The following is a 27,238-nucleotide window of genomic DNA, read 5'->3' on the forward strand; positions in this document are numbered from 1 at the left end:
CATATCCTGTTCAAAGGGTGCTCATATTCGCTGTTCTGCTATGCTTACGTCAGTATACATTCATGTAGTTAGTTACAATATTACAGTACGTTTTTAAGTCATAAATACATTGACATTGTGAGTAGACTATGAACGATGGCAAATAGCCTACGCTATTAGGCCAATAATCCAACAATATGTAACTTTGGTTATGCTTTTGCTGCCTCCACTACACATCAACTATACAAAACGTCGTTTTAGGCACATTGAAAAACAAAATAGTAGCCTATTTTTGGATAAAAATATATCTCCAATTGACTTCCTAATCTTTGCACCATGGAAATATGACTCATGCCAATGCTTTGTCTGACCCAAAATACTGTACGTTGTACGCCAAAATTATTTATGTAACAACTCAAAATGAGAAGTGGAAGAAGTGGGCAGAGATACCCATTGGTGATTGATTTCTTCTGCATGTTTGGATACTGTAATGATGTGTACAGAAACACAGGGAGTTATGATAAAGCTTTGCCGCAGGGACCACTATATCCACTATCTGCTACCACCACCTGGTATATTCAATACCTGAGGGCTGCCGCATTCAACCTCATTCATAAGGGGAGCTTTTGTCCGTGAGCTCCATGCTCTACACAGCCTATACAAGCGTCAGGTTTTTTGGAAAGGTTGGCTAACAAGACAAGCTGTATTAATCAATGCCTTGCCCATCTAAAATGCAAGCAAACCTGACTTCTCCATGTTGAACTTGGATGGCATATGCCTCCCCGGGTTGGAGTGCTGCCGTAAGAACACGCCACCTCTTGGCGCACTAGCATTAAAAAGAGCGGGAGAGAGACGCACGCGCCATCACCTAATTAGCCTACTCCTTTGCTGAAGTCTACATTTGTTACAGCGGTAGAGACAGCAATTCTTGAACATGTAATCGTGAAGTTCGTCAACGCTGTAGGAGCCCGGTCTCTTCCTACGTGTTGTAGTTGTTTACAATACAAAAGGACTGGCGTGGAATGTGGTGCAACGAGCAATATCGAGTGAGCATCACGCTGGTGTTCCTTGAGTAGAGGCTGCTGCGGGGAGAGGGGAGCTTGTAATTAGCTTTTTACCCGGGTGTACACCTCGTTCTCACTGACGAGCAAAATAATACACGGATGATGTGTTTTTACTCTCTACCGTTCTCCATTCTCTCTCGGTTAAAAACAAAGGATTCAATAGAAAGGGCGTTGAAAGATTTCACATAAAGACAAGGTTTTTTGTTGTTGTTTCCAGTCAGTTGTTTTCGCCAAGGGTTCGGTCCATTGTGGCAAACTGAAAGTCAAGATGAAATTTCCCACAGAGAACCCAAGAAAACCAGGGCACCCCAACCCTTCGCCAGGTTTGTATTGGAACGTTTGTTGGTAATCAATAAAAGCAGATCGATTGAGTTTAAAGCATCCAAGATTACCATAAGTCTACTATAGGCTATTTTGTTTAATTAAACATACTTGAAATAGCCTAACCTTTATATAATTGGACTATATGTGAAACTTTAATTGTATTGGTAACCATAAAACTGCTGTTATTGACATAAGTCAATTTATGACAGCAGTGAATGTGTACACCACGTACAGGAGGAGCATGTGTTGCATGACCACTATCCAACGAGGAATGGCGCATAGACTACCACAATTGTGTTACTTATTATGGATACATTTCATCTAGGCCTGGCACCAGGATGACATGCCTGAGGGGGCATTTTAAATCAGCTAGTATTGCTTTAGTCCTAATAAAACAAGGTAGTGTTCCTACTACTGTTCGAATGTACAAGAATGTATTTGAAATGTAGCCACCACAACCGTTGTTTTATATAATAACGCACGACATATATGCGCCCCATTAAGACACACGTTTATCCGAAATGCAGCCTTAGCTGCCATAGGCCAACACACAATTTGCACCTACCAACAAGCACAGAACAGCTCGACACGATGAGCACCACTAACTTATGAAAGATTCTTACAGGCTTCATAGCTTAAACTTCAATCATTAGAACTACAGGTTACATTTCTGTCGAATTTGTTTCACTACGCAATGAACGTAACCTAAAGTAAGCCAAGTCGCCACTTCTCCAGGTGCGCATTATTTTCTGTGGGAGAGTTTCAGATAAGCTAACTAATTCAAACCAAGTCATTATTCTATATCCATATCTGATGTTAAATGCCCAACATGACAGTAGCCACTTTGAATCTGTCGCAAATTAAAGTAAATTCCCATTCAGAGAGCAACACACACACGTTTGTTTTAATATCCTTCTGGGGACCACTAAAGGTATTACCATTCAAAATCCTCACCCTTAAATTTTGACCCTCAACCTAACCATAAAACTAACCCTAACCCCTAATTATAACCTGAACCCTAAACCTAAAACCTAAGCATAAAATGGCCCTTTTCCAAGTGGGGACCGTCAAAAGTCCCCACTTGTGCAAATCGTCATTTTCTGACTTCTGGAACCTACAAGGATAGTAAAGCCAAACCGCACACACGCATAGCAAGAGAGCAGGGAGGGAGGCAAAAAGAAAATGTGCTATGGGTCTTTTCATGGTATTGACATCAGTTTTACAGTAGCCTATCACACAACGACTGTGTAATGCAAATGAATGATAACCGATTGAACATTTTGACTACTTATTTTAGTAGGCTACACATTGTATTGGTCCTCTAGTACTGCGACATAAAAATGTAGGTCTATCTGAAATGCTGCCACATACACAACTGTAATTTTGTACATAAGAATGCATGCCATTTTGAAGAGAAGCCACATGAAGACTGGTAGCCCAAGATGTGCTCATTATAACAGCACCATCGATTGGACATGAAGAATCACGGATAAATCTAGTATGCATTGAAGTAAAAAGCATAGGACTAACGTAACTAAACATTACATCAAAAAATTGGAATGAATAATTCTGTCATGGCGGCCAGGGCCATAAATGTTGTAACTTACCATTTAGAAGAGTATACTGTTCAATTGCACTTCAACCCCAAAAAAGTCCTAATTTTCATCAATTTCTGCATTTGAGATCATTTCCACACTGCCATGTAGTGCTGCACAATATGGGCAAGTAATCTGGGCCTTATTTTTAACCAAATGTTGCAATTTGACTTGCGATTTAGAGCAAGTTAACTTGGGTTAACTGTTGGAATCATGGAAATAGAATGTCTATTCTAATTATAGAACGTGTGTTCACTTTTGGTTAGACCTTGTTCACATCCAAAAAGTTTGGGCTCTCGGGATCCATGGTACAGAGCTTCCACCAGTTGACTATTTCCTTCACTAAATCGTGATGACATTTCCCCCAGCACAGGACATTTACACTTACTCTTGCTTCCATCATCATGCTTACCCACTTTGCTTTCAACTCCATATTCCTGCAGAGTTTTACTCATGAGTCTCCGTCGTTTGCTTGGATCTGGTGTGCTCGTGCCCTACTGGCATGCCTCGCTGAGCTTTTCGAATCCAGAACTACATTGCAGTTTTTCAACACACCCGTATGAACTGCGGAAAAGTTTGACACTGGTGTGCAGATACCGTAGCTTCTGACTGCAGTAACTTGTTAGAAGGGTTGAGGAGTTATGTTAGCAATAAACTTAAAGCTTGAATTACATCTGTGCCATATGCGCGAGTATATTTGATTTCACTGAGCATCTCTGTGATGTTCACTTGATTTCAGAATGACTGACACCGTGGCAAGGTGGCCAGTCTATCTCTGATCAATAATTATTTTCAGTTTTTCCTCAGTGTACTGTGCAGCCACTGTGGGTTTCCTGAAGAAAGTGTACAGGGAGCAACACACGTTGAAAATGTTCTAGGTTCCTCCACCTCTGCTAGCAGGTTGCTCAGTGAGCTCGGCATTGGTCTCGACATGATGGTCCTCAGTTCTTTTCTAATTCTATGCCTGGCCCCTCCACCCCATAGAGTAGGCCCTGGTTTCATCCCACACGGAGCCACATGTTGGCAATGGCTCTGATCCCAACTCCAAAATGATGAGGTGACGTGAATCCAACATGTTCATTATAAACTTGAACCAAAGTTTGAAACACTAGGCCTATATGTGTTGTCTATTGAAACAATAGCTGTTGATAACTTCGCAATTTCTATATAGGTCTAAATAGCCTCATTGACGATGTATGGTTGCATTTAATTTGCCCTGTTAAACATGCCCTTTCGAAGGACTTCGATAGCATCAGGGAGTCTAGTTAGTGATTTAAGAGACCTCTCAATCGTCATTCTCACAATAGCACATTGGTAATTGTCAGTGAAAAATATCAAAGCTAAGGATGGCCGGGTTTGGTTAAAATCCTGGATGGGAGTCCAAATGCATAGTTGTAGGTAAATCAACTCTCCAGTAGGATGTGCTGTCCAGTTCTTGTTTTTTCTGATAGTGGATATAACGTTGCAGATCTGACATTGTTTCAAATGTACAAATTCAACATAGCCAAACCTTGTGTAAAATATGTTGAAAATTGGTTACCATGATGACATAATTCTATGTTGAAATTTCACCCTTTATAAACAGTTTACGTTTATTACTTTTTACAAATCCAATGTATTTTCCATGTAGATTCCACGTCACAATATGTTGACAAATTACATTGAAACAATGTTGATTCAACCAGTTTGTGCCCAGTCGGAAGAGGGAACCGTGTTTCCTATTGGCCTTTTATGTATAAATATATGTGAACATAATTTAGTCACTCACCAAGGTCTATGCCCTATTTGAGGGGAATTGAAAATGGCCACGCTCTAGTAAGTTAAGGTGAAGGCTAAATGGCTAATATAATGCCATTAAAGATACCTTGGTGTGTTACAGTTGCTGCATTATAGGGCTCCATTGAGAGATGGGATAAAACACATGACCTCATCGGATTTAGAGCTCGAGCTCTGCATGGGTAGTTCCCGCCAATCCTGCATGTATGGCACGTCCATGCGGCTGCCCTTTTCTCGTGCATGGTCACATGTTTACCCAGCCGCCTCTCCAATCACCAGTGTAGCAAGTGATTTACCTGTTTAGCTGTTATCATCAGTATGACCTTCTGGGAGAAATGTCAGCCTTGTTTTATGGACTACATGCAGCCAAGTGTTGCACATACAATTATTCTCCTTTTTGTGGCAGGCAGTGTTTAGCGTTGCTCATCAAAATTAATTGAACCTGCAAGACCACTGTAGTGAATGTTTTTCCTTACAGTGACATTATTAAATGGTTACATAAATCACCAGCACTAATTCCATTGGTTTTCATCACCAAAATCAAGGCTTCTTTGTATAGTTTGTACACATGAGATGTGCCAGAACGGTGATGACTTTCAAACATAATCTTACATAATGTGATGATGAAAACGAGCATCTTGAAGGTATGACTGAGGTTCATGAAAAAGAAGCAATGCGGCTGGACAAAATATTTCAATGCTATGGCTATGAATTGTGAATGTTTATAACTACAAATCCATATCACAAGGGGACAAACGGAAAATCAACTCCCAGTTTTCTTTTCAAATAATATTCAGACAGTACAGCATTAGAACATCATCTACCAGCCCATAATTTTTTCATATAGAAAGCTCACTTTTGAATCCATAATAACATAGCATTCTCAGCCTGCTTGAGGCTACGAGCCATACCAGTCCAGATCCTGTGAATCCACTGGCTGAAATAGCGCTGCCTGCTTTTACCCATAATGGGGTTTCTGAAAGCCCACAGAACACTTTGAGATTCGCTCTCTATGTCTCTCTGTCTCTCTCACTCTCTACCATCTCAAAGCATCAAGACACACAACACTACTGTTTCATTGTCATACTCCTGGGACTGATAGACTGAAGCGCAAACTGCCCAGGATATCAAGCCCCGTTCCATATGGTATTCTTACAAGGTTATTTACCTATTCCTGACATGCATATGGTAGTGTATTCCACCCCTTCCTTTCATAGATTTTTGGATTGTCCAGTGTGTGATGACAAATTTAACTTTACCCATAGTGCAGCTCCTAACAACAGTGTTTCATCATTTTATTCTCTGCAGTGGCAGCCCAGACCAATCTGTTCCCCCAAAAGAAGGTCCAGCCAGGCATGATGAGTTCCAGCCTGGTGCAGGCCAGTGTGGCCACCATGCAGAACCCCATGGGCTGCACTGTTCCCCGACTCTCTCCGTCAAGGCCCGCCAGCATGGTGGCCAGTATGGAGGCGGTGGGCGAGGACGGCTCGCCCCTGTTTACCGTCATGAAGTGGAAGACGGTGGTGGCGGTATTCGTGGTTGTGGTGGCATATCTGGTCGGGGGAGGTCTGGTGTTCCGGGCCCTGGAACAGCCCTTCGAGAGCAACCAGAAGGTGACCATCACTGCGGAGAAGGCAGCGTTCCTGCAGAAACACCCCTGTGTCTCACCGACGGAGCTGGAGGCACTCATCAAGGTAAGGAAAGACGGCAGCAGTCACTAGGCCAGTCTGCAGTCAATACTGGAGCTCTCCTGTCTCCAGTTGTCTGGGGTCCCTAGTGGGGACTCAGGTCTCCTGAAACCTGAACTCTGTATCGATCCAATGCTAGCCAAGCCCCACACAAACACTATACACTAACACCGCCAGCCATCCTGGAATAAGATAGGAACCACACTAAACAGGCTAGTGTAATAACATAACTATAGAGTCTAGCTGTGTCACACTGAATTCAAAGCGACCACTGACCACCATACTGTGGGCGTGACTCTGCATTATGATTGATAAATGCCGTATGTGTGTGCTATTTTGGCCAATATGCCCAGAAGCCTGCGTGCCAGCATGTGGAGTAATTCAGACCTTGGCTGCCACCGCCAGACTCTCCTCACTGTGATGCCTAATGACACTCGTTATTGCTAGTGCCTCACGGGGAACGTGGTTGGCATAATAACTGCTCAGAGACACGACTGAGGAGAAGTGGTAGAATAGTAATCAGAATGACAAACTGACAATTACTACATCTAGGTGGATGTGTAACGGCGGTGGTTCGCTGAACCACGAATGATTGATAAGAATTGTAAGTCTGAATCCTAAAGATTTGTGTTAGCTCCCCAAGCTAATGCCTAAGCTTTAGTTTAGCAGGCTAACACAGTCTTGTGGCGCACCGGAGACTCAGGTTTGAATCCCGGTCCGTCACAGATGTATGGCATTATTTAATCTGTATCATAGGATAGCTATGATAGATGTCCATACAACCAGGAATACATTATGTAATTGTCAGCAGCAATACTGACTTCCTTTTCTTTCATCAGGTCTATCTATAGCTAATAAGAAAGTTGGCAGATACCCCTATCATGCATTTGTATGCTTTTTACATTACGTCATTCTATAGATTTCCTCTTTTAGATTCATCTTGATCCATTTGACTTGAAAGGGTATGCCTGCCTGTTCTTAGTCCTACTTCCTTTTAGTTGATAGAATCATATAATAATAATAATAATAATAATAATATAAGCCAGTTAGCAGACACTTTTATCCAAAGCGTGTCACGCGTGCATATGTATGGGTGGGCCCGGGAATCAAACTCGCTATTCTGTAATTTACAAGCACCATGCCCTACCAACTGAGCTACGAAGGTCCACAGGACATTTAGACAAACCTCTCGGATCCAGCTCACGACAGCTTCCAGAAAACAACAGCTTCTTCAATCTAATGTTTCACCTCCTGGAAAATGAAAACTGTGAAGAAGTGAATCTGGTGAGGAGAAGCCTAATAAACAGAGCTTTATTTGACTTATACTGCAGCGCTCTCACTTCTGCAAGCGCCAGCAGGGTTTTCAGGGCTGAACGCTTCCAGCTCCTTGTAAAACAGTGTTTGAATCAGCCAGATATTGACCCCTCAGCTGTGAAACACTGGATAATACAGGACAGGATAATGCAGGACAATGCAGGCCATAGTCCCACTGGTGTAGGGAAACAAATTGCCAGGTAGGGAGCCAAGCGGAGTTTATCCTGGCCGGTTCACTAATTCACAGTGAAACACAGATGCCAGTGTGAACTGTAATCATTAATGACTTGGATACTCTTCGCTCGCTATTACTCAAGGATCTCGGGTTTGGGCAACGATTGGAAGTGAGAGCATTTGTAATTGTTTTTGTTTGAACTGTTTAACTGTGAAATGAGGTGGATGTTTATCTTAGTTACAGTAGAACTCAGATGCAGTAGGGAAACGGGCTAAAGCAGAGGGCCGTCACATTTCGGATTAATTCCTCTCTGGAAAATGGTGCTAGGGGATGGAGGGATGCCAATGCAGTTGCCATGCCTCACTGCATGCTCTGGCCCTGTATTGCTTAGAATGCAGAATGGATATTTTACTGCAGAGTTTAAATAGGCAACTCGGCACTAATTGACATGTTTCAGTGTATATAGAGCATCTGCAACCCAAAATACGTTGTCCCTTTAAAAATATACACTACCGGTCAAAATAGTTTTTCTTTATTTTTACGATTTTCTACATTGTAGAATAATAGTGAAGACATCAAAACTATGACATAACACATGGAATCATGTAGTAATCAAAAAAGTGTTAAATCAACAAACAAAAAACGTTTTTAGATTCTTCAAATAGCCACCCTTTGCCTTGATGACAGCTTTGCACACTCTTGGCATTCTCTTAACCAGCTTCATGAGGTAGTCACCTGGAATGCATTTCAATTAACAGGTGTGCTGCCTTAAGTTAATTTGTGGAATGTCTTTCCCCCTTAATGCGTATGAGCCAATAAGTTGTGTTGTGTCATGGTAGGGGTGGTATACAGAAGATAGCCCTATTTGGTAAAAGAGTCCATATTATGGCTAGAACAGCTCAAATAATCAAAGAGAAATGACAGTCCATCATTACTTTAAGACATGAAGGTCAGTCAATACGGAACATTTCAAGAACTTTAAAAGATTCTTCAAGTGCAGTCGCAAAAACCATCAAGCGCTATGATGAAACTGGCTCATGAGTTCGCCACAGAATGGAAGACCCAGATTTACCTCTGCTGCAGAGGATAAGTTCATTAGAGTTACCAGCCTCAGAAATTGCAGCCCAAATAAATGCTTCATGGAGTTCAAGTAACAGACCCATCTCAACATCAACTGTTCAGAGGGGACTATGTGAATCAGGCCTTCATGATTTAATTACTGCAAAGAAACCTCTACTAAAGGACACCAATAAGAAGATGAGACTTGCTTGGACCAAGAAACACGAGCAATGGACATTAGACCAGTGGAAAGTTTTCCTTTTGGTCTGGAGTCCGAATTGGAGATTTTTGGTTCCAACCTCCATGTCTTTGTGAGACGCGGTGTGGGTTAACAGATGATCTCCGCATTTGCATTTCCCACTGTAAAGCATGGAGGAGATGGTGTGGGGGTGCTTTACTGGTGAGACAGTGATTTATTTTGAATTCAAGGCACACTTATCCAGCATGGCTACCACAGCATTCTGCAGCGATACGGCATCCCATCGGGTTTTGGCTTAGTGGGACTATCATTTGTTTTTCAACAGGACAATGACCCAACACACCTCAAGGCTTTGTAAGGGCTATTTGACCAAGAAGGAGAATGATGGAGTGCTGCATCAGATGACCTGGTCTCCACAATCCCCCGACCTTAACCAAATTGAGATGGTTTGGGATGAGTCGGACCACACAGAGGAGGAAAAGCAGCCAACAAGACTGTTGGAAAAACATTTCAGGTGAAGCTGGTTGAGAGAATGCCAAGACTGTGCAAAGGGATGGCTATTTGAAGAATCTCAAATATAAAATATATTTTGATATGTTTAACACTTTTTTGTTTACTACATGATTCCATATGTGTTATTTCATAGTTTTGATGTCTTCACTATTATTCTACAATGTAGAAAATCGTAAAACATTATGAAAAACCCTTGAATGAGTAGGTGTTCTAAAACTTTTGACCGGTAGTGTATATTTTTACATTTCTACACTGACATTAGCTGACATAGGAGTGTTAGACATATATATATATACTTTGTTTCCTGAGTGGATTTTTGTGACTCGTATGTGGCAGCATGCAAGATATTTTGTAATCTAAAAGCTAAAATGGGATTTCAAATTGAACCATCATCTTTGGAGTGCTTAACATTTAAAAGGTGTCTTCAGGCATGTTCTTCGTTGGTAAAAGCAACAGTGTCCCCTCTAATATATGCAGAGATAATTGCCTACATTTTCAGCCCAGGGAGGTTAAATTATGCCGCAAGTCTTAAAAGCATCTGCTGTGGAATGAATTATTCATTAGGGGCTATTGTCCTGGAGGACCCAGGATGTATGGAAGTGGGCTGGGAGAATGTCAACTGTTTCTCCGGGTCTCTGCTCTGGTGGGTTTACTGCTGCTTGGGATTGAACAGATTACTCATTACAGTATTTTATCCCTCAAAGTCCAGTAATGTGTCACATCATGTTATAAGTGTAGCTTGATTTACTACAGTACCCACAATACTCTGGTGACTAGGTCTTTCCATCACACTGAATCTAGAGGATCATTAGACCTTCATATTTTCTGAAGCCATTGGGTTACTTTGCCTTTTTATTCTGACTCATTGTTTGGGTACTGTACATTGCCAGATCATATTGTAGTCAACAACTGAGCCAGCATTGTCAAACATGAGGCAGGGTGTGGTGTGTATGGTGTGTCATTCGACCCCTTCCATCCCACGGAGGTCCTACCCTGGCGTGTCACTCCATCCCACGGAGGTCCTACCCTGGCATGTCACTCCATCCCACGGAGGTCCTACCCTGGTGCCTTTATTAATTACCCAACACTCTGGCTGTGATTGTATCACCCACCGCTCTTCGTCTATGCACACAGCATCGTAAACATCCTCCTCCAATCCAACGTGAAAGGTGATTTCTCTGGCGGAGAAAAGGGCAGATGATAAGCAGTGCTGGGACGTGTGCCAGGCTGCTTCTCTAGTTTCTTAGGCCAGAGGTAGAGCCTACAGGACAGGCAGCGCATGGCAGGGCCGGGAAGAGCAGGGTTTGGGCCAGACTACTGGGGGGAGATGTATATCTCCTCTGTACTCTGTGTCAGTTCTGTGGCAAACACAGTGACAACCTTCTCCTGTGGAAACTCTACAGCACTTTTTCTCTCACTGTTTATGGGGGTAGGGAGTGACTTTGAGCTTACATCCACTATAGTATCTAGTCCCCCTATATCAACTCATGACTAGTACTAGTCTCTTGCTGCCATGCACAAGTGACAATAACTTGGTTATATTGTTACATTTTGTTATCCTGGCAAGTTTCACACATTACTGCATGTGGTGTCTGCATCCTGACAAAAAGATAAATGCATGTGGCATGTATTGGTTAACTGAGAAGGAAGCTCAACAAACAGACATGGTTCAGCAGAAGAATGTCTACGCAAGCACATTAGGAGAGAATGAGTGTTATTTGCCCTAATTTTAAAAAAATAAACCCCTACCAAAAATGTTAATTAATTATAATCCACATAGTAATTCACATTTCCTGTTGCTGCATGATTATATTGCTGTTATAGCAAACTGGCTCAAATTAAGATCCTACATCTGTATGAATAGGAAGTTACAGAAGCAATGCAGACCACGTCGTTGAACAGAGGCTGAAGAAGGACCTCACAACCCACTCTGCCTTAACACAGATCTTTCAGGCATGTTTTACTCCTATCAGATCCTACATACGTTATGTTTTAAATGCATACAGATATAGGATCTTAATTCAACCAGTTTCTCACTGCAGCAACAGGAAATGTGGATTATAATTAATGGAGATTTTTGTAGAGGTTGATACATTTTTAGTTAGGGCAAATCAAGTCTGACATTTTTAAAGTGGAAATTACAAACTTTAGAAACCTTTTCAAACCTTGAATACACTAAGTTGCATTTCCTGGTGTGCAGGATTAAGATCCTGTATCTGTATTTCAGAGTGCAGATCCCTGATGGCGTTGGCTGCTTCTAAAGGAGATGACATTGATCTCTTTGGAACTCATTCAAGGTGTCCTGATGCAAAACCCATTCTGATAGAAACGCTGAGTCACCTTTCATTATCCAGGCATGCTGCTGCTCTGCCCAGTGCCAGGTCTTCACCAGTCCTCTGATACAGGCAGGGGTTTCATTTAGATGTCATTAATAATCTGTGGAAAGGATGGGGCTCAGGGAAAGGATCACAGCTGCTATTCTTGCTTTCCAACCAAGGTGCATGAATTGAGGAGCAAACTGAAGTGAACAGGAAATTCAGCAACTTTTGGAGGACAGTGGAAGTTGATAAAAAAAAAAAAAATGCTTATGTATTGTTAAAATCAACAATATATAATCATTTTTATCTTCCAAGACTTGCTGAATTTCCTCCTCACTTCAAATAGGATGGGGCTTTTTTGTATTCATTATTTTACTAGATAAGTTGATTGAGAAACCATTCTCATGCAAAGCAACAACCTGTTACATGGGAGAGGATAGGCATTGAATGAATAGTAGTCTTATCACAGGAAATTAAAAGGGATTTTGTGCTTCAAAGTTTAGCGTGTCCAAAAATCTTAGTCAGATTTGTTTCATTATATAGTGATGATACAAACAAAGCCTGGGGCAGATGTACAGTAACTGCTCATCAAACATAAGCTATGTATAGACTGTCAGTTTGGAAAGAGGAGCTGATTGCATGTGTAACCAACCAGAGTTCAAAACCAGGTCTCCTGCGCATCACAATACTGTTAGCCCGCTGTAGCTACAGTAACAAAATTCTTCAGGTCTCAGGCAAGGTTAGTCATCACTCAAGCATGGTTTGAAAATCCACCTCTATTACACAAGCAGCTATCAGCATGGTCAGTGATGATCAGATACAATCAGGTCCCTCTGTCCTCTCCCATTGTCCTCTTTCTGTCCCCTACCCTTTTCCCCTACCTATGTCCCCCTACCTCTGGACTGTCATGGTGTCTCCTGCTCTGCTCTTGTTTACTTGGCCTTCAACCATTTCCACCTATCCCACCATCCCTCACACCCTGAGCTACTTCCTGTTGCGCGACACGCCGATGTTCCATCTGGCATGCCGGCTTCCTGATGAGTAGACTGGAAGACTGGCACAGTGTGAGGGTTGCTCAGAACATCGTGGGCATCATGTGCCCCGCCCTCTCTCTCTCTCTCTCTCTCTCTCTCTCTCTCTCTCTCTCTGTGTGTGGCACTGTCCTGATGATTCACCGTGCAGAGGCGTCGTCAGTGCTAAGCTACACAGCAGTCATATGTTACGCAACTGGCTCCTTTAGGAAATCACATGGGAAGGTTTGATAGATCCTTATGCGAAAGCCCCCCTGAGAATTCAGCTATTCAACATGCAAATTATGTTATGGTTTAGCAATCAACACATGCTTTTACAGCTGTAGGATAACTGAAAGAGAAACTCTCAAGAGACTCTGTACCACCAAACAATGCTGCCATTTTGAACATAATACCATCATCTTTATCCACATGAAGTTGTCTAATTCCTATTAAACTGGTGAATGTCTTTTGCATTTGTGTGTCCAGCACTCTGTAGATGCTGTGAATGCTGGGGTCAGCCCGATAGGAGACACATCCTATAACTCAAGTCACTGGGACCTGGGCAGTGCCTTCTTCTTCGCCGGAACAGTCATCACAACCATAGGTAATAGCATCAAATCAAATGTTATTGGTCGCATACACATATTTAGCGAAATGCTCATCTTGTTGCACACACACCTGCTCTGTTTATTTCCATTGAGGCCTATGTGATCAATCACATCTGTAGTTACATTACCTGTTATTCTTGACCATTCAACCTGTTTAATTATGGCCCTCTCAGAAAAAGGCAATAGATTGTTCTGGATCAAACAGTGGTTATAGTGGTGGCCTATAGTATCCCCTTATTCACACTGAGGACGTTGTTCATTGACCAATGTTCCTTTTTTTAAAGTTCAAGTTTTCTTGTGGGATAGGAAGTGAAGTGCTCTGTTGAAAACAATGCAGAAAATAATGTAGGAAGTCATCTGTAGATTAAAGCCTTGGTAACACTTTATTTGGATAGTTCAAATCAAAGTTTATTTGTCACGTGCGCCGAATACAACAGGTGTAGACCTTACAGTGAAATGCTTACTTACAGGCTCTAACCAATAGTGCAAAAAAGGTATTCTGTGTCACTTCTCTTTCGTAAGTAACGAAATAAAAACAACAGTAAAAAGACAATGGAAACAGTAGCGAGGCTATAAAAGTAGCGAGGCTACATACAGACTAGAGGTCGACCGATTAATCGGATTGGCCGATTTTATTAGGGCCGATTTAAAGTTTTCATAACAATCGGAAATCGGTATTTTTGGACGCCGATTTAAAAAAAATATATAATTTTTTTTTTTTTAAATCGGCGTCCAAAAATACCGATTTCCGATTGTTATGAAAACTTTAAATCGGCCCTAATAAAATATTTTTTTTACACCTTTATTTAACTAGGCAAGTCAGTTAAGAACACATTCTTATTTTCAATGACGGCCTAGGAACGGTGGGTTAACTGCCTTGTTCAGGGGCAGAACGACAGATTTTTACCTTGTCAGCTTGGGGATTCAATCTTGCAACCTTACGGTTAACTAGTCCAACGCTCTAACCACCTGATTACATTGCACTCCACGAGGAGACTGCCTGTTACGCAAATGCAGTAAGAAGCCAAGGTAAGTTGCTAGCGAGCATTAAACTTATCTTATAAAAAACAATCAATCAATCATAATCACTAGTTAACTACACATGGTTGATGATATTAATAGTTTATCTAGCGTGTCCTGCGTTGCATATAATCGATTGCGGTGCGCATTCGCGAAAAAGAACTGTCGTTGCTCCAACGTGTACCTAACCATAAACATCAATGCTTTTCTTAAAATCAATACACAAGTATATATTTTTAAACCTGCATATTTAGTTAATATTGCCTGCTAACATGAATTTCTTTTAACTAGGGAAATTGTGTCACTTCTCTTGCGACAGAGTCAGAGTATATGCGGCAGTTTGGGCCGCCTGGCTCGTTGCGAACTGTGTGAAGACTATTTCTTCCTAACAAAGACAGCCAACTTCGCCAAACGGGGGATGATTTAACAAAAGCGCATTTGCGAAAAAAGCACAATCGTTGCACGACTGTACTTAACCATAAACATCAATGCCTTTCTTAAAATCAATACACAGAAGTATATATTTTTAAACCTGCATATTTAGCTAAAATAAATCCAGGTTAGCAGGCAATATTAACCAGGTGAAATTGTGTCACTTCTCTTGCGTTCATTGCACGCAGAGTGCAACAGTTTGGGCCGCCTGGCTCGTTGCGAACTAATTTGCCAGAATTTTATGTAATTATGACATAACATTGATGGTTGTGCAATGTAACAGGAATATTTAAACTTATGGATGCCACTCGTTAGATAAAATACGGAACGGTTCCGTATTTCACTGAAAGAATAAACGTTTTGTTTTCGAGATGATAGTTTCCGGTTTTGACCATATTAATGACCTAAGGCTCGTATTTCTGTGTGCTATTATGTTATAATTAAGTCTATGATTTGATAGAGCACTCTGACTGAGCGATGGTAGGCACCAGCAGGCTCGTAAGCATTTATTCAAACAGCACTTTTGTGCGTTTTGCCAGCAGCTCTTCGCAATGCTTCAAGCATTGCGCTGTTTATGACTTCAAGACTATCAACTCCCGAGATTAAGCTGGTGTAACCGATGTGAAATGGCTAGCTAGTTAGCGGGGTGCGCGCTAATAGCGTTTCAAACGTCACTCGCTCTGAGACTTGGAGTAGTTGTTCCCCTTGCTCTGCATGGGTAACGCTGCTTCGAGGGTGGCTATTGTCGATGTGTTCATGGTTCGAGCCCAGGTAGGAGCGAGGAGAGGGACGGAAGCTATACTGTTACACTGGCAATACTAAAGTGCCTATAAGAACATCCAATAGTCAAAGGTATATGAAATACAAATCGTATAGAGAGAAATAGTCCTATAATTCCTCTAACTACAACCTAAAACTTCTTACCTGGGAATATTGAAGACTCATGTTAAAAGGAACCACCAGCTTTCATATGTTCTCATGTTCCGAGCAAGGAACTTAAACGTTAGCTTTCTTACATGGCACATATTGCACTTTTACTTTCTTCTCCAACACTTTGTTTTAGCATTATTTAAACCAAATTGAACATGTTTCATTATTTATTTGAGGCTAAATTGATTTTATTGATGTATTATATTATAACCTCTAACACCTCCCGATCCGGGATCCCCCCCATCAAAAAAGCTGACTAGCATAGCCTAGCCTAAAGCCACAGGGATATCATATAATAAAATGTTCATGAAATCACAAGTCCAAGACACCAAATGAAAGATACACATCTTGTGAATAAAGCCATCATTTCTGATTTTTAAAATGTTTTACAGGGAAGACACAATATGTAAATCTATTAGCTAACCACGTTAGCAAAAGACACCACTTTTCTTACTCCACCATTTTTTTACTCCATCAGTAGCTATCACAAATTCGGCCAAATAAAGATATAAATAGCCACTAACCAAGAAACAACCTCATCAGATGACAGTCTGATAACATATTTATTGTATAGCATATGTTTTGTTAGAAAAATTTGCATATTTCAGGTATAAATCATAGTTTACCATTGCAGCCACCATCCCAACTCTCACCAAAGCGACTAGAATAACTACAGAGACCATCGTGTATTAGCTAATTACTCATCATAAAACATTTCTTAAAAATACACAGCGTGCAGCAGATGAAAGACACAGATCTTCTGAATCAAGACAATATTTCAGATTTTCTAAGTGTTTTACAGCGAAAACACAATATAGCGTTATAGTAACTTACCACAATAGCAAACATCACACCAGCATTGATTCAAGGCAAAAATAGCTATAACGTATAAACCACCAAAATATATAAAATTTTTCACTAACCTTCTCAGAATTCTTCAGATGACAGTCCTGTAACATCATATTACACAATTCATATAGAGTTTGTTCGAAAATGTGCATATTTAGCGGCACAAATCGTGCTTATACAATGAGAATAGTGTCCATAACGTCAAGCAATCTGTCCGGCGCCATCTTGGAAAGGCACCTATTCTTATCGAAAACTATTCATAAACTTGACTAAAAAAATACAGGTTGGACAGCAATTGAAAGACAAATTAGTTCTTAATGCAATCGCTGAATTACATTTTTAAAATTAACGTTACTGCGCAATACAGGGTGCGATAACGCAAGGCTACACTGCAAGAAATGGCGTCTTATGCATTTGACGTTTTTCAACAGAACAATGAATTATCAGCATAAATAGTTCTTACTTTTCGATGAACTCTCATCAGAATCTTGGGATAGGTGTCCTTTGTCCAAAAGAATCGTTGCTAGGTTGGAGAACGTCGTCTTCCACGTTGCAATTAGCAGTAAACATTAGCTTGAGAGAGAGAGATACCCAACTTCCTACAGCGCCAAGAAAATAAATACCCGAAAATCGCAATATACTGACATAAACTGATATAATTCGGTTCAAAATAACAAGATTAACAAGATTATGATGTCTTTAAAGCCTATATCGAATAAAAACACAGCCGGAAATGTCTGAGATCGAATTAAAACACAGCCGGAAATGTCTGAGATCTATAACCGATGTTTCCAAAAGAACGTTCCAAGGTCCTCAGTGCGTCAGAGCGAAGGGGAAAAGAACGATACACCTCGTTTCCAATCAATTTATAGACTTTCAGCTCTGCCTAGAGACTCCATTTCAAGGCCCTCTATTCGCTGACACCCAGAGGAAGGCGTATGCAGTGCATCTCAACCAATAGAAGACAGGCAGATTTATAAACAGGTCTGAGAACAGGTTGGAAAATTCTGCATTCTCAACTCCACATAGGGAAATTGCTCTAAGTCCAGTTCTGCTTCACCCACAGACATAATTCAAACGGTTTTAGAAACTAGAGAGTGTTTTCTATCCAATAGTAATAATAATATGCATATTGTACGAGCAAGAATTGAGTACGAGGCAGTTTAATTTGGAAACGAATTTGTACTATGTCGAAATGGCACCCCCTAGTGGCAAGAAGTTAAAATAAGTGTTCATTCAGTATTGTTGTAATTGTCATTATTGTGGTGTACTCCTCAATGCCACCGGAAGAATCCTGGAACATATTCCAGTCAGTGCTGGCAACACAGTCCTGTAGTTTTGCATCTGCTTCATCTGACCACTTTTTTATAGACCGAGTCACTGGTGCTTCCTGCTTTAATTTTTGCTTGTAAGCAGGTAACAGGAGGATAGAGTTGTGGTCGGATTTACAAAATGGAGGGCGAGGGAGAGCTTTGTACGCATCTCTGTGTGTGGAGCACAGGTGATCTAGATTTTTTTCCCATCTCGTTGCACATTTAACATGTTTGGTAGAACTGATTTGTTTCCCGGCATTAAAGTCTCTGGCCACTAGGAGTGCCGCCTCTGTGTGAGTGGTTTCCTGTTTGCTTATTTCCTTATAGCTGACTGAGTGCGGTCTTAGTGCCAGCATCTGTCTGTTGTGGTAAATAAACAGCCACGAAAAGTATAGCTGAAAACTCTCTAGGCAAGTAGTGTGGCCTGCAATTTATCACAATATACTCTACTTCAGGCGAGCAAAATCTAGAGACTTCCTCAGATTTTGTGCACCAGCTGTTGTTTACAAATATGGACAGACCACCCCCCGTCTTACCGGAGTGTGCTGCTGTTCTATCTTGCCGGTGCAGTATATATCCCGCTAGCTGAATATCCATGTCGTCATTCAGCCACAATTACTAACCCTAGGTCTAACCATAACCTTAACCCTTATTCTAACCCTAACCTCAGCAAGCAGTTTCCTATCAACAGATGGTCATACTATCTGTAGAGCATCTACAGATGGACTATCCCGACTATCCAAGTAAAGTGTAACTAAAACCTCTGCTCACCTAAAACAATAGTATTACATTTGGGATACTCACAAGAATGGTATTGTCAACGTCACTGATTTGAAAAGACAGGATCGTTTATTAGCTACCCGCGTAGCTGGTAGAATGTTCAGCTGTGAATTAAGGTCCATACCAGCAAACTGCCCCTCGGGGGTTTTGATATGATATCAATGTGGGATTGGTGTGTGAGTATGAGGCTCCTGTCAGATGAAATAAAGTGAGCTGCTCTGCTCCTGGGAGTCATGCTACTGTCAGAGTGAGTAATGGTCTCCATTATCTCCTTGACGACGTTGGAAAGCTGATGTAGCTAAACTAGATGTTTCATCTTCGTGGTTCACTACTGCTTTGTTGGTTTGTTATTAATTTTCAACAGGATTAGGAATGATTTGGAGGATGTTTGGAGTAGTTATCAGGCAGTGGTGTAGTTCAAGTCAAGTGCATTGGTTGATGAAACATTCCAACATTTTACCTGAGGTAGTGCCATTAGTTTGATGGACGGGCAGAAGGCCTTTAGTTTGATGGAGGGGTGGAAGGAGACCTTTCACTTTCAATTCAGTGGCATGTCTCTAATTAAATCAGAAGAGTTGGACTAGACTATTACCCCCTTCTGTGATTCCAAATGGAAACTGACACTCTGCAAGCGGTGGACAAAGGGACAGAAGCTTAGCTAGCAGACAGCCCATGTTAGCCTTTTGTAGATAGCAGTGTGTGTATAAGTCTATGGGGAAGAGGATATGGATTTGGTGTTGCACAAACCCACTGTGGTTGTCTGCCGTTGATAGGATATAGAGGTGTAAGGCTTTTCACATCCGAAAAACATCCTCTTCTCCTTCTCTGTTCCTTCCACAGGGTACGGTAACATTGCCCCCAGCACGGAGGGTGGGAAGATTTTCTGTATCCTGTATGCAATATTCGGCATCCCTCTGTTTGGGTTTCTGCTAGCCGGTGTGGGAGACCAGCTAGGGACCATTTTTGTGAAAAGCATCGCGAAGGTGGAGAAAATGTTCAGAGTAAGTTCACAGCATACAGTAATCCACAGCATGAACAATATGAATAATGATGATGCTATTTTGATGTACTATAAGAATAATTATCGATTATCAAAATAACTTTTAAATGTGAGATGGTGATAGGCTAGAGACCTCAAACTCAACTCTGGACCTCCAAGCCAGTTCCACTGCATTTTCTAATTGCTCCGCTGGGATACCAGGTAGGTGCAAGTCATTATCAGGTAGAACAGAACCAGCAGGCTCCAGACCTCGTAGGGTAAAGGTTGAATACCCGTGGACTAGAGATTAGAGAGCAGGGGGTTTTCCAAATTGAAAGTGAAAGTTTGCACATACGGAGTGAGGTATTATCCTCTGTTAGTGATGTATGGGGTCTACATTATGTCTTGTTAATGAGCAGGTGGTGATGGCTGTCATGCTTTACTCTGATTGGCCCAACAGCTTCAATCTGCTCTGAGTTTTTATAGTGTTGCAGTCAAACAGGAATACCTGGAGGGTATTCATTACGCCTCGCAACGGAAACAATTTACTGTTTAAGAACCGAACGGGAAAAAATGGATAGGGACCTACCTGACTTTGTGCAATAGAAACTCTCGTATTCATTGCAAAACATTTTCCATTTTGAGTAAACGATTTCTGTTGCAAAACATTTTGAACAGACTAAACGTTTTGCAACAATCTGCATAATGAATATACCTCTTGGGTGAAAGCTGTACTGAGTGAGCTATACCTCTGTGACAGCCCACAGCCACAACACCGTTACGTCTCATTTGATCTAATCAGGCATCTTTAGCTCATCACCAGGCGGTGTCAGAGTGGATAAATAGATGCCACCTTGTCAGCGTCACAAATGTCATCACTAGAACTCAGTAGGGATGACAACAGAACGACAACACACTGTGTGCCTTCTGTTAAAATGACCTCCATCGCCTCCACTGTGTGTGTGTGTGTGTGTGTCCTCTTCTCCTCCCCCAGCGCAAACAGAACCAGATCAGCCAGACAAAGATCCGAGTGGCCTCCACGTTACTCTTCATCCTGGCGGGCTGCATCCTCTTCGTCACCATCCCTGCAGTCATCTTCAAACACATAGAAGGCTGGACAGGACTGGAGGCCATTTATTTTGTTGTCATCACTCTGACAACTATTGGAATAGGAGACTATGTGGCAGGTGAGAGCTAGCATATTTCTGTACTGTAAGGTTTAGGCAGTGAAGGTGCCATAACCAAATGTTTATCTGATAATGATCTCTAAATTGCTGCCATTTTGAGTCAGACATCACATTATAAGCTTTATACTAAGACATAAAGGCTCATATAGTACATGCTTAAAACAACTAATAAAGCATTTAAATTAGTGTTACCCGCACACTCTTGCTCTGACGAAGGCCTTGTGGTCGATACGTAAAGCTTATTAAAGAGCAGTGATGCTATCAAGAGCAGTGTGCGGGTTTCTTCTTTTTCCTCATCTTATTCAACTATTACCATGCACTTGTGAAAAAGATCAGATCAGATGTGCTCGTGCCTTTTTTGAAATATTACCACATTTATCATTCTAACAACTGTTTGTACCCATTCATTTAGCTTTAAACTCTATTATGGCTGTCATTTCTTCCTGCTGTGCCATTTCTACTGTGGCTATATATTTATCATTCATGGAGGGGTCTTAGTGAACGTGGAGAGGGCTCATAATGTGAAAAAGCAATTGTCTATTGTCTTAGTGAAATTGATGTCCATTACCAGGCTGTCATAGCTCGATCTCTCTGACAGAGCTGCTGCCGCACCGTACTTATCATTTATTTTCCAATCGCTCTTTGACACACAAACGCTTATCTTCAGAAAATTAGCTTTGGTCGTTTCTGTTCTCTGGATTTTTGACTAACTACCAATTGGATACCACTAAAAAGGGGTAAAAAAATTAATAATAAAATAAATATGTTCCAAAATAATCTATCAGGGTTGTTTTCATTAGGCACCAAACGGAAGAAAATGAACTGAAACAGGGAGGGACTGCATGCACTTATCCAATAGGAAACACAAATTTTTGGTTTCAGTTAAAAAATATTTTGATATGGTTAGCACTCCTGAACATGACCCAGGTCTCTCATCATGCTGACCGTTTCATTGTTTGTTTCCATCCTACAGGAGGGGACCGGAGGGTGGAGTATCGTAATTGGTATAGACCACTGGTGTGGTTCTGGATCCTGGTGGGTTTGGCCTATTTCGCTGCTGTGCTGAGTATGATCGGTGACTGGCTGAGGGTTCTGTCCAAGAAGACAAAAGAGGAGGTAGGATTATATGACTACGGTATACTACTATGGTATAGAACTGGAATGTTGTAGTTGAATACTACATGGGCTTATGTATTTAATTTTTTTCACCCAACTTTTAACCTAAATCCAATGACAATGTGAAAAGTTTTGTGGATTTCACATTGAATTCACGTTAGTTGACAACTCAACTAAATGTTGAGACGTTGAACTGACATATGTGCCCAGTGGGTAGTTACTTTCACCAATTCTGTAAACTATTCATTTAAGGTAATAGTCGGTTCATTTGTATTGTCATGCGTTATAGTATTTAATGGTGTGAAATGACCTTGGTTTTGTCTTGACATGCACAAGGTCGGTGAGATCAAGGCCCACGCGGCTGAGTGGAAGGCCAACGTGCGCGCAGAGTTCCGGGAGACGCGGCGGCGCCTGAGTGTGGAGGTCAGCGACAAGCTCCAGCGGGCCGCCACCATCCGTAGCATGGAGCGCCGTCAGCTGGGCCTGGACCAGCGGGCTGTCTCCATGGACATGCTCTCCCCGGAACGCCGTGCCGTCTTCAACAGCCTGGACACCAACCCCTACAAGACCTCGTCCCAAGAGAGCATTGATACCAAGCTCAACAACCTGCGTCTGAGAGGGGCCGAGTGTGGTCCACACCGGTCTGACAATGTGGCCGCCTCGGAGGACAACATCTTTAATCGCTTGGGCTCTGTCACCAAGCTGGCCAAGAGGAGCAAGAACCGCGAGCTGAAGAAAAACATCCCAGATCAACTACGATGCAGGCCCTATAGTACTCCGCCCATAGAGATGGGGGAGAGTAAGGAGGAAGATGAGGAAGATGAGGGGTTAGACAAAGAGTTCAACACCAGCCTGTCCGATCTGCCGCTGTTCGTGGAAGTGTGCAAGCCCCAGAACGGTTTTACAGTACCATTCATACCACTACAGACCAAAGATAAAGAAACTGAGGAGGAGACATTTGAACTGTAAGAAAAGGAGCTGCATATCCAGATGGATCCTTAAGACTGTTGGCTGTTCCTCCTGAGAGAAATATTTTTAAACATCACTACCGTATGTGCCTTACATCTCTCTCACTCCTTTGTGTGCTTGATATTAGGGGAACAGTTGTGTCCCTGTGTGATATGTAATGTTATTCAATATTCACTGTGCCGTAATAACCTGAAGTTAAGACATGGGCATCATCAGTTTCTACAATCACGTGGTAAAATATTGAGATTCGGGGTTCAGTGGTACAGAACAACCAAAATGATGGTCATGTTTATTTTGAGGGAAGAGAAGATGGCTGCTAATCAGAAGAGTCAATGATAAAGCAAATAAGATGCAGTGGAAGACTGCTATGATGTCCCTTTGGGTAGTCTGTGACCTATATGCACATAGTGGACTATGATAGTCCTAAAAACTATCTGAGGTCATTTTAGGACCAGAGAACTGAGCTGCTGAGAGAAGAACAAACTTTGTGAAAGACTGGAGAGTAACTCAGATTTGGTAATTTGGTCTCATTCCATCACAATACATAAACTCTATGGAAAATGGATTAAAAAAAGGAATAAACACAGCCACATTGTGTGTGCATGTTACATGAGCTAAGCTGTTTAATGTCTAAGTGTATGACTACGCTACCAACTTCATGAACTTTCTTTAAAACTTGAATCTCGGGGCTTGTGGTCCTAATGTTGCCATTGAAATGTGACTAAAGGATGCTGCATTCACACTTTGTAAAAGAGTAGCTTTGGCTGCACTTAGAATGGCTTTCAGAAGATGACAGTTTATGACAATGGAACGGAAGATTAGCCACAATGCAAGGAAGGAGAAAATGCCACTAATTGCGTAGACGGGATACTGTCAAATTTGAGAATTTGGGACACAGAGGTTTTTTGGCGGTAACTTGTTTGATACAAAAAATCCAAGGATTTGCTTGAATACAGTGTGTTACTCTGAGACGACATCTTTGTTATACATAGTGTACCATGTTACATTGATGTGTTCTATAAAGAACATTGATGTGTTCTAACAGAGGGATAATGACACTGAAAACATGCACGAATCAACTTTGCATTTCAATTGTGGTTTACTAATAGTATTATAATAATCTAATTACAAACCCTTTAAGATGCATGGGTTAAATAACATTACCTCTATGTATATCTCCCTCAATTTCTCACCCACTCGCACGCGCACACTTCACACACGCATATACACACAGAAATTTTAATTCCTTGTGTTTGCATTGATATGGGTGCAGAATTAGCATGGTGTGAATGCAGCAAAGGACTCTCAATGCTATAACGCTACAAAGAAATGCGTATTAAAAAAGACATGGAACACAAAAGCATGCTATTTTGCAAAAATATTAATGCTATATCGTATTGATTGTATACCACCACTTGTTTCAGAAGAGGATGGTTAGCATAGCATTTTTAACTGCCCATGTTGATCTAGCATGGGCAACACCTGCTCGGTATTTGGACGTTCACAGTATTACTTGTGCCACCATTACATTAAATGTAGTGAGTGCCTTTTGGAAATAAATATCACTGAATGAAGTGCTATTGGGAGTTGCTTGTTTTTTCCTTTGAGCGTAGAGTTATTGTGTTGCCAACATCACTATTTCTCAGTCTACCTTATCAGAGGTTTTCATCGAGCTGGAAAAAGGAAGTATCCAGCCGTGTATCGCTTTCACTCTCATTGGCAATGACCTTGTTGGAACACAAACAAACAATCCCCTCTTGAGGCCATCTGTGTCTGCTCCTCATAACACCCCCTGTTTAATCTTCAGGGCTGTTTCCTGCTATGAAAACATGTATAGATCATTTTTATTTAAAACCCAATTTTATACTGATCAATATCTCCCATCCCAGTTAGGTGTTGCTGTTCATCTTAGAGGATGTACAGTCTTGTAGAAGAGTGAATTTGAAGGTAATAACAGCACTAGCAAAGAGTTAAACATCAGACAACATTATACTTAAAGCAGAGGAAAGCTAAATTATTTAGCAACTACGAAGAGTGTACTCTTGGTCTCGCATGAAAGTTGTTGCGAAGCTGTGGAGAAAGATGGCAGATTGAAGCAGGAGCTTCGGTGTTTTATTTTGAATGGAACATGGAAACTACAGAGTGCATGCAGATCAATTGCAGGTTAATTGAAGAGGATGGGTGCCAATGTAGTGCAAGATTGTGCTGCGTGGCTGTCTCTATCTATCGGGCTGGTATACAGGGACACCTCCATAACAAACACAGATCTAGTGTCAGTGTTGGCAGCTATGTGCGTTATTGAGCCATGAAACGCTCAAAGAAGCCGGAACCTGGCAGTGTTATTGACATTAATGACCTCCATTGTTGCCTGAGTTTTAACGAACTGCACTGTAGATGGAGATGGGTTATTGTCTTCCCTGATAATGGTCAGGAATATCAACTCATACAGCTTGACTGAGCAAAATCTGAGGCATTTATAAGTGATATTCTTCAAAAATCAATAGGTATATATCATGAATTTGAATTACAATAAAGGGCTGTAACTATCTCAGCAGGCCTTCGGGGCATAAGGTTGAAATTAGCAGGCCTTTGAGGCATAAGGTTGAAATTAGCATATTTCCAAGATGTGATGGGAGTTTTAGTACCCATTTCAGACAGATCGCACACTGGCAGTTCTTATAGACACACATCCTCCTACATTATGTCTATCCTCGTCAACAGCTACAGAGCAGTGGTAACAACACCACTGATTCAACAACATCACATCTATTGAGCTTTCTTCCTGTAAGGTTGCTAGAAATAGGCTTACAGATTATAGCAGAGGACTTGGGTGAGACATTCAATTAACAGTGTTTGCTCCTGTGTATTTTGATGTAAACCTGGCTAGGGTATAATCAGGGAATGGAAAGAAGCAATACAAGCAGGTGTGATGATATTTTATCCACTTTTTTAATGCTTGAGCTGTTAAACATCAAACCATCAAACCAATCAGATTTTCTATTATGTTAAAGTCGCAATATGTAACGTTTTGGTCAACTTGACCAAATTCACATAGAAATATGGGTTGGAGATCTATCATTCTACTTGAAAGCAAGTCTAAGAAGCTGTAGGTCTGTTCTATGTGCACTATTTCTATGCTTCCCATTCATAAGTTTTTGTTTTTGCGTCTTTACTTTCAGTTTTGTACTCCAGCTTCAGACAGCTGAAATAATATATATTTCTGCATAGTGCAATTTTAAAGGTCATAGATCCTAGCCAATCTCCGACATGGAGTATAAATCACATGGCTGTACAAATATTACAAATATTAAAGCCACAGTGAGGAACATAGCTTGGTTCAGGTTATAGGTCACAGCACCAATTCAGTTCTAACCCACCTGGGAGGCGTGTTGTTGAATAAACCACCAACTATATCCACAGCCAACTAAACACAAATCTCTGCAGGCAAGCACAGCAAATATAATATTTAGGATCATTGAAAGTGTTGGTGAACTTTACCGCTCCTGCTACCTAAAACTATCATTCCGCAGGCTCACTGGCCACACTGTCAGTCTATCTGTGACTAATATTAATGTCCCACAGGTCCGCGACTTCCTGGGTGTTCACCGGAGTTCCACACAGAGGTATTGCCTTGGCAGTGTGGCTATGAGGACAGAGGGAATATCACTGAACAGTGAACGCACACACACACACACACACACACACAGGTACTTACAAACATGTGCATGCATAAGCACCCGTGTACACGCACACACAAACAGCATATGTTTGACTATCCTTGAAAATCCAATTTTCCCTAAACCCTAACCCTAAGGAACTTTGAAGTGAAACACTGTCCATCCTGACTTCTGCTCCCCCACCCTTCACATCCTCAACCCTCAGTCACTCAGCCAGTGCCAGCCAGTACCAGTCATGTAGACTGAAGACCAGCTGTTATGCCTCAGTGCCATATGGTCACCTCAGGCCTCCTCCTTCAGCGATGTCTCAAAGTGATGAATGAATCCTGATGTTTAGCAGCTTGGACTGAGGTGATTTCCT

General features: G+C 41.5%; 1 protein-coding gene across 1 annotated transcript; it reads left to right on the forward strand.

The window, feature by feature from the left end:
* Positions 1–1,311: 1,311 nt before the first annotated feature.
* On the forward strand, positions 1,312–23,200 carry LOC120019247 (potassium channel subfamily K member 10-like). Its single transcript, XM_038962566.1, has 7 exons — positions 1,312–1,366; positions 6,047–6,432; positions 13,504–13,621; positions 19,790–19,950; positions 20,923–21,115; positions 22,089–22,231; positions 22,568–23,200. Exons 1-7 carry the CDS (start codon positions 1,312–1,314, stop codon positions 23,198–23,200), a joined length of 1,689 nt encoding a protein of 562 aa, XP_038818494.1.
* The last annotated feature ends 4,038 nt before the right edge of the window (positions 23,201–27,238 follow it).

The sequence above is a fragment of the Salvelinus namaycush genome, chromosome 24 (genome assembly GCF_016432855.1).
Source record: "Salvelinus namaycush isolate Seneca chromosome 24, SaNama_1.0, whole genome shotgun sequence".
NCBI lineage: Eukaryota > Metazoa > Chordata > Actinopteri > Salmoniformes > Salmonidae > Salvelinus > Salvelinus namaycush.

What these genes read in the sequence shown, in the direction of transcription:
- LOC120019247 (XM_038962566.1), top strand. Translation starts at nt 1,312, where the DNA reads ATGAAATTTCCCACAGAGAACCCAAGAAAACCAGGGCACCCCAACCCT. An exon ending in GCACCCCAACCCTTCGCCAG is followed by an intron (nt 1,367 to 6,046) that starts GTTTGTATTGGA and finishes TATTCTCTGCAG; the next exon opens with TGGCAGCCCAGACCAATCTG. An exon ending in AACAGTCATCACAACCATAG is followed by an intron (nt 13,622 to 19,789) that starts GTAATAGCATCA and finishes TTCCTTCCACAG; the next exon opens with GGTACGGTAACATTGCCCCC.